The sequence below is a fragment of the Leuciscus leuciscus genome (assembly GCF_965113295.1).
Source record: "Leuciscus leuciscus genome assembly, chromosome: 1".
Taxonomy (NCBI): Eukaryota; Metazoa; Chordata; class Actinopteri; order Cypriniformes; family Leuciscidae; genus Leuciscus; species Leuciscus leuciscus.
The window spans coordinates 32,561,882-32,570,807 of NC_138725.1; the positions used below are offsets into that span (position 1 = coordinate 32,561,882).

Genomic DNA, 8,926 nt, shown 5'->3' on the forward strand with positions numbered 1-8,926 from the left:
CCTCTCCCTAGACACTTCCTCCAGCTCTTCCAGGAGGACACCGAAGCATTCCCAGGCCAGCCGGGAGACATAGTCCCTCCAGCGTGTCCTAGGTCTTCCCTGGTGTCTCCTCCCGGTGGGAAGCGCCCAGAACACCTTCCCAGGAAGGCGTCCTGGAGGCATCCGGAACAGATGCCAGAGCCACCTCAGCTGGCCCCTCTCGATGTGGAGGAGCAGCGGCTCTACTCTGAGCTCCTCCCGAGTGACCGAGCTTCTCACCCTATCTCTAAGGGATCACCCAGACACCCTGCGGAGAAAGCTCATTTCGGCTGCCTGTATCCGGGATCTTGTCCTTTCGGTCATGACCCAAAGCTCATGACCATAGGTGAGAGTAGGAACGTAAATTGCCCAGTAAATCGAGAGCTTCGCCTTGCGGCTCAGCTCTTTCTTCACCACGACAGACCAGTACATCGACCCGCAGTACTGCAGAAGCTGCACCAATCCGTCTGTCAATCTCCCGTTCCATCCTTCCCCCACTCGTGAACAAGACCCCAAGATACTTGAACTCCTCCACTTGAGGCAGGAACTCTCCACCAACCTGAAGTGGGCAAGCCACCCTTTTCCGGCTGAGAACCATGGCCTCGGATTTGGAGGCACTGATTCTCATCCCAGCCGCTTCACACTCGGCTGCAAACCGTCCCAGTGCACGCTGAAGGGGTGCAGTGTGCACGCTGAAGTGCACTGAGAGGATCCCATATGCATTTATCCACAGTATATAAACAGAAGCCAAGACAGTGTCTTTCCCTTAGGGGAGCCCCCCTTTGATGAGGCTAGAGTCACCTCAAAGTCATTCCATATTTAGTAAGGCCCTACAGAGTTAGTCCATAGGTAATCTCCACTAAACTCCCTGTGGGTAGGATGTGGCTTCCGCAGCGTTCTTTTTCCAGTGGAAAGGACACGCTTTCCCAGTTTTTTTTCCAATAGTCTCATTGAGTAAAGTCATGGGGAACAGCAGTGATTGACATTCTCTCCACAAGCACTGACCCATCTCCCATCTCTCGGCTCCTCAGGGAAAACCTGAAGATGCGATGCACCTTCTGCTCATTATATACTCGCACTGGGAGGCGGAGCAGCTGATGCAAATATCACAATGTGCATTGGCTTGTTTAGTTACATTTAAAGTAGATTGGTCTCTCTAGCGAGATTCCTATTCCTATTCGTCGATCAGCCCGACGTGTTGTCTCCGTTCCCTCCCTCCTTCACGTAACCGAGACGTTCAAACACCAGACCATTCGAAAACACAAACATTAAATGCAGATCTATGTATTTATTCACTAACATAAAGACTCATATTGTATTACAGTCGATCTAGGATGAAACTTAACAATCACTTTAAAAGTGAGTTCTATATCGATCAATTAAACTTTTTTAAGATTTGCATTTGATTTCTGGACATCATAATGTTATTTTTTGTGCATTTGTTATTTTAACCTGTAATACAGACCTTTTCACAGCTTTTTATACCTATCGTGGCACTGCTCTCAATAAGGTCTAAAGCCTTGTATTGCACCCCTGCCACCAAACACACACACACACTTACACACTCCTGACCCATTTAAAAAAAAATAATAATTACACCACTGTTCTCCACCCTGCACTGTGAATGATTCAGTGTATTCAGTATAAAATGAGAAAAGTACAATAGTTTGTGTTATTAGTTTAGTCTGATTGTGTTTGTCTACAATTGTGAGTTAAGTTAAGGTAAGAACACATTTTTTTATTGAGAAGTAAAAGCAGAAATACAGATTTTCAAAGGGTTCAGTAGGGGATATGACAAAATAATTGGTAGAACCTCTCTATGATTTAATTGGTCAGACGACACTGTTTCACACTTGAGAGTCTATCTAATCCAAACGCAGCGTAGAGCGGCTGAGTGAATGTGGCCTGGACTCTGTGGATGAGTCTCATTGTGTCTGAGACGCTGTAGAAGGACAAAATCCCTGTGCCGTGATCCACATACACTCCTATTCTACTGCTGGACACTACAGGGAGAACAGTCTCAATGTTATTGTGACAGAATGAGCAGAAAGTGGGAGTGCAGTACAAAGTTACAAACTACACGAATGATCATTAAACCCGCTATACTTTCAGGACCATTTCCCTTCCTGCTGATGCTCTTGCATGTCACTCCTATAACCACTCCTAATCTCCCATCTCCACTCCACTCCACCTCCCAGTAACAGCGTCCAGTAACACTCTCCACACACAATGCCTCGGCCCAATAATCAAATCTGTCTGAATGATCAGGATACGGCTGAATTGTGTCAGCGAAAGTGATCTCTGTGTTTCCCTCAGACAGACGGAGACAATTATTCACTGAGTTCAGATCCAGAGTCAACAGACGGAAATCTGATGGAGATAAACACATAATCACTCATGTCCTTCCATCATTATTAGCACATTAACACACATAACACCTAACATTAGCTCATAACACATTAGCAGGATCTATTAGTTTTATACTATAAACTAATCATTTAACAGGTAACATGTATGTTATCACCTATAAACATAGTAATGTGTTACTTTCATTTATTCTTCCTGCAGGGTAAAGTCAACCCCATTTACAAATATCTATTCATGATAAAAAATTGTTGTACTTGTGTTACAAGCATCAAATATGGTTCAATTTTCAGTAAATGTCTATTTATGTCCATCAACATATTTTCTATGAAAATGAATTAAGTAAAAATTATTCCTCTCCATCTTGATGACATGCCTTTTCAGTCATTTAATAAATTAATAATACAAATTTGTTGATTCAGGGTTGCTGCACACTTTTTAAAGTCAAATTTAAGGCTTTTTAAGACCTGAAGAAATCAAAATGAATACCGTACATTAGGGGTGTGCAATATTGACAAAAATATATCTCGATAGTTTCAAAGTTTTGTTGATAATAATTAGATGATATTTTACTGACTGTGTTTTTGTGCTGGGACCATGGCTGGTTTAGGCCTGTTGTTGACAGCAGACTCACGAAGATATTCATATTATTTATTATTCTATGCAGTGGTCAGTTCACAGCAGTGACAGAAATCAACATATTTACCACCTTAAATTGATTTCCAGGGGCATTTTCACCTACATATGGAAATTTTTTCTAAACGTATTTAGACCTTTTATGTCAAATTCTAACATTCAAATAAAATTCTATTAGAATAGCACAGTACCACTGTCAAATTAAATAATTAAATCAAAATCCATCTTTGCAGTGCAGAGGTGACACAGAAGTGGCATCAGAACTGGCATTAATATATTTACAATTGCATAAATAAAGTTATTCAATATTTAAATATGTATGAAATTATTTATAATTTTAACGTTTTAATCAACGGGTACTTTAAATATGACACTAAAACCGCCAGTAGGTGGCGGCAAGTCACTGTCTTAATAAGCGAGTTGTTGGAGTCATTTATTCAACCGATTTGTTCAAATGGCTGATTCATTCAGGAAAAGCAAGTGATTGTTCATTGAATCATTAAAATGATTCGTTCAAAACGCGGATTTCAGTCAAAAAATGCACAGGAAAACGGCACTCTTGCTCATGTGATATTCTAATATAACAACATAATATAAATATAAGACAAAAACTCATTTGGGGACATACCTAAAACTGCACACATCACGCAGTGAAAGCACGAGAGACAAATGCGATGTCAGCTCGCAGTGCCTCGTACATAGTTAAAACAATGATTACAATATCATCATAGTTCATAGACAATATTGCACACTCCTAAGCTTTAAAGACTTAAAGACTTTTTAAGGATCCGTGGGGACCCTGTGATTATTTTTATTATTGATTTTATAATTCGTTTGTTGTAGCCAATGCAATGTAACACAAAAAGTAAAAGAGGCCATTAACTAGTCATTATTAATCAAACTTATGTTCATAGTAACTCACATTGTAGAAACTCTTCTCTGGTCTGATATTCAGGGGCGCCAAAATCCTGGCTGGATTTCACTATGGAAACAAAACACATCTGCAGTTTAATTATCATTGAGAATGTATATGCATATATATGATACTGAACTCATTTCTGAGAATAGACGTCTTTACCTATTCTATATGACTTTTCTATAGTCTCTCTGCCGAACTGCAGAAGTTTGTCTCTGAGTTGAGAGACTGATTTCACTATGTTGTCGAAAGACAGATGAGAACTGATACTGAAGCCATCTGTAGATCCAGAGAGATATACAAGAGACGGCAAACTCTACAGACACAAAAACAAAAACTCCCTGTAATTACAGAAGCTTGTGTTTTTGAATTACAGAAGTCCTCAGTGTTTGAGAAGAACTCTGTTACCTGGAGGAAATGAACATGATCGTGTGTGTGTGAAAGCTTCTTCAGCTCAGTGTCTCTCCTCCTCAGATCATCGATCTCCTGTTTCAGTCGCTCCAGTCGTTCTTCAGCTCGACTCACTGCAGATCTTTCCTGATCTCTGATCAGCTGCGTCACCTCTGAGCGACGTATCTCAAAGGAGTGGATGAGCTCAGTGAAGATCCTCTCACTGTCCTCCACTGCCGTCTGTGCAGAGCGCTGTTACACACACACACACACACACACACACACACACACACACACACACACACACACACACACACACACACACACACACACACACACACACACATCACACAGTGATCTAGTAGAGCTCCAGCACTGGAGGAAAGTCCAAACTGAGACTCAAACTTCTCTTCTTCTCCAAACTCACCTTATGAGACGCCACAGCCTCTATCAGCGCCTGAAGATCTTTCTCTATGTGCTGGATTCTCGTCTGGATGTTTCTCTGTGTTCCTGCAGAAAACAAAAATATGATTAAATTTACACTACCAATAAAATGTTTGGGGTCAGTAAGATTTTTTTACGTTTTTGAAAGAAGCCTCTCATGCTCACTAAGGCTGCATTTATTTGATCAAAAATTTAGTAAAAACTGCAATATTGTGAACAGTGTTGGATGTCGTTCATTACCAAGTAATTAAGTACTGTAATTTAATTATTTTTCCCTTGAAAAAGGGATTACTCTTTTTTTTGTAATTTAATTATTAACTTTTGATGTAATTGCATTAAATACGGTATAGAACAATTATATATAAAACAGTGGATTTAACATCAACATTTAACGTACATTGTTAAAATGTATGTTTTTATGTAACCTTCTCCCTTTAAATGCTTTGGTCAGTTCAAGAATTATACAATTTTATATTGTTTCTTTGAAATAATTAAAAGAACGGTTTCATTTCTATCCTGTATTGTTTAACTGGTCCAGATTGATATAATTACACTTGAAATAAAAATTACACTGTTGAAGATGTAAATAATTCATTAGTAACTTACCCAACAGTGATTGTGAAATATTATTAGAAATAACGGTTTTCTATTTTCTGTCAAAACACAAATAATGAAGTTAGCTTCTCTGATCGAGAGATTCAGTAGGGAGTATAGGGTTCCATAGACTAGTCAACTTTAATGCTCTGCCATGACGCTTTTAAGCTTGATGTCGACTAGTCTTTGATCATGTGATTTTGAAACTAACAACATATAACAAGACCTTTGGACTGTTCTGACTTCATGTGCCATATTTTTTCTAACTGATTGGACTTAAGGTTTTTGTAAAAAAAAATAAAAAAAAAAATAAAAAAATCGATCTAAACTCCCCCAAAAATCTCAGAGATTTACATTTTCTGTAATACTAATACGGTCCTATAGAGGGGGCCAAAGGATAAGAAATCTTTGAAGTCCGCTTTTACGATCAGTTTCCAAAGGGATACTCCACTTTTTTTGGAAATAGGCTCATTTTACAACACCCCCAGAGTTAAACAGTTGAGTTTTACCATTTTCGAATCCATTCAGCCGATCTCCGGGTCTCGCGGTACCACTTTTAGCATAGCTTACCATAGATCATTGAATCGGACAAGACCATTAGCATCTCTCTCAAAAAAATGACCAAAGAGTTTCAATATTTTTCCTATTTAAAACTTGACTCTTCTGTAGTTACATCGTGTACTAAGACCGACGGAAAATGAAAAGTTGCGATTTTCTAGGCTGATATGGCTAGGAACTATACTTTCATTCCTGCGTAATAATCAAGAAACTTTGCTGCGGTACCATGGGTGCAGCAGGCGTAATGATATGACGCAGCACCTGAAAATAGTCCCCAGCTCTGTAACTTCCAACGTGACCGGGACTAAGTTTGTCTAACCTATTAGACCTATTTTCAGGCGCTGCGTCATATCATTACGCCTACTGGAATCATGGTACAGCAGCAAAGTTACGGCAGCAAGTTTACATTTTCCGTTCGTCTAAGTACACGATGTAACTACAGAAGAGTCAAGTTTTAAATAGGAAAAATATCGAAACTCTTTGGTCATTTTTTTGAGAGAGATGCTAATGGTCTTGTCTGATTCAATGATCTATGCTAAGCTATGCTAAAAGTGGTACCGCCAGACCTGGGCCCGTATTCATAAAGATTCTAAGAATCCTCTAAGAAAACTCTTAATTTAGCTTAAAAACTTTTACGTAGGAGTCTTAGCTTAAAAGCGATTCAGGACCGATCTTAGAGCAACTCTGAGTAAGGAAAAGACAAAAACTTTCATCTTAGTAAGGAGGCGGGGTTGACCCCGTTGCTATGTATGACACAATCTTTTGAAGACTATGATTGGTTGGTTGTCCAAGAAAAAAAAAAAAAAAAGTGATTTTAAGTATAGGGTCTATTCTAAGCCTTCACTTTGAAATTACATGCGTAATTTTTCCTATTTGACCGTTCTCACACACACACACACACACACACACACACACACACACACACACACACACACACACACACACACACACACACACACACACACACACACACACACACATTATATATGTGTATATAAATCCTTTTTTTTATTTACCATGCTGTTAATTTCCTATAAGGTATTTGATTGGAAAGGGTGGAACAATTTTTATCATTCTAAGCCAATTACACTAATTGCTGGCATGTCTATTTAAGTGGTGGTTTGAATGTTGGTTTTAATGTATCAAACATGGAATTTTCCCAGTTGCCAAATATCGTAATGTAGTGATTACTTTCATTTCTGGCGCTATGGCATTTCTGCGCTGTGTCGGAGATGTTAGCGTGTCTCTAATAAGATCAGTCACAAACATGATCCCTGCACGATCTTATCTATAGAGTCTTATTAACTCACTGTTATTCATTGTCTGCAACACATCTCTTCTCCCTCTTCGTCTTTCTGACATGTTCTCCTCTGCTAAAGAAACTCTTAAGCCTCCTAAAAGTCCTCGTCCGTGCTCCTAACAATTTTGACCTTAAGACCTCTTTTAAGGGTTAAGATGCTTTCTGAATTACTTTTTTCTTTACTAGGATTTTTTCTTTAATTTTAAGAGTAAACGCCCACATTTCTAGGAATTTTCTTAGAATTTTGTCACTAGGAGCTACTCTTTGCATTAAGATTCTTTATGAATACGGGCCCAGGAGTTCAGCTGAATGGATTCGAAAACGGTAAAACTCAACTGTTTAACTCTGGGGGAGTTGTAAAATGAGCCTATTTCCAAAAAAAGTGGAGTATCCCTTTAATATGACAAATAAATGCATAATCCGAGCGCTCCACAATTTATGTTTGTTTATACCATCTGAATGCTCAATATTGAACATTGAAATGCATGTTTAACACAGTTTATTGCTTAAAAACTGGAAAGTTCCAGCATATATTCCTTTCTGTTTTTGAAGTAAGCTGTTCACAAGGCGACACGAGTTCAAGCCTCAGCTCGAGGTTCAGGCTTCTCAAGCCAACATCAAAATTTGTTCACAAACTTTAGCCTCTAGTTGCAAATAGTGGCATGCTGCAAAGCATTTCCATTTATTGCATTTTTATAATGACGCCATCAGCAATTAGTCAACGTCGACATGACTTTAATCACATAACAGTTGACTTAAAAAAGGAAGTTGTTTAACCCATAGTATGAAGCAGTACCTGTTCCTCTGTCCTCGCTGCTGCAGTTGATACAGTGTCATGATTTTTGTGTTCATCCACCAAACACAGCATACAGATACACCGCTGGTCGGTACGGCAGTAAATCTCCAGCATTTTACCATGTTGAGGACAGATCATCTCCTGCAGTCGTCCAGTGGCGTCCATCAGATTGTGTCCTTTACCTCTGAAGAGACTCTCATGCTGTTCAAGGTGAATTTGACAGTAAGAGCTTCGACAATCCAGACACGACTTCACTGCTTTCTGTTTATTTCCAGTGCAGGAGTCGCACTGCACATCTCCAGATCCAGTGTGAGGAACCGCAGGAGCAGGAACAGGAGCAGATTGGAGTCTCGTCGCCTTGAGTTTCTCCACCATTTCAGCAAACACCACATTCTTACCTAAAACAGGTCTTGGTGTGAAGGTCTGGTTGCATAAAGGACATTTGCAGATTCTCTCCCGATTCCAGTAGTCTGAGATGCAGCTCATACAGTAACTGTGTCCACAGGGAATCGTTGTGGTGAGTATTTTTGTAAATCTACTGCAAGTATATTTGATTGCTTTTTTCTATTTTCAGCATTCCCCTCTCTTAAGGCTGGGTAAAAAAATATTGATTTCTCGATTTAAATCGATTCTCATTTTTACAAATATCGATTCTTAAATACTAGGAATCGATTAGTCATCCTGTTTTCAGTTGATGAATGAATGGAACATTGTAGCGCACATCCCATCCAATAACTCACAATAATTTGTGTTTGCGATACAATTAATCGTGCAGTTCTAGTTATTTCCTTAACTAAGACGAGTTGATACATACCTCTCTCATCTCAGTGCGTGCACTCAATCGCTCTAGTGCGCGGCGACACTTTGATCGCACTTAGCTTAGCCCAGTTCATTCATTAGGAACCAAACA

General features: G+C 39.3%; 1 protein-coding gene across 1 annotated transcript; it reads right to left on the bottom strand.

The window, feature by feature from the left end:
- Positions 1–1,842: 1,842 nt before the first annotated feature.
- Positions 1,843–8,696, bottom strand: LOC309474652 (tripartite motif-containing protein 16-like; the record flags this gene model as incomplete). Its single annotated transcript, XM_082137204.1, has 9 exons — positions 1,843–2,021; positions 2,125–2,388; positions 3,941–4,000; positions 4,097–4,250; positions 4,343–4,576; positions 4,752–4,866; positions 6,299–6,339; positions 8,017–8,551; positions 8,659–8,696. The coding sequence occupies 9 exons, from the start codon at positions 8,694–8,696 to the stop codon at positions 1,843–1,845; spliced, it is 1,620 nt and encodes a 539-aa protein (XP_081993330.1).
- Between the last annotated feature and the right edge of the window lie 230 nt (positions 8,697–8,926).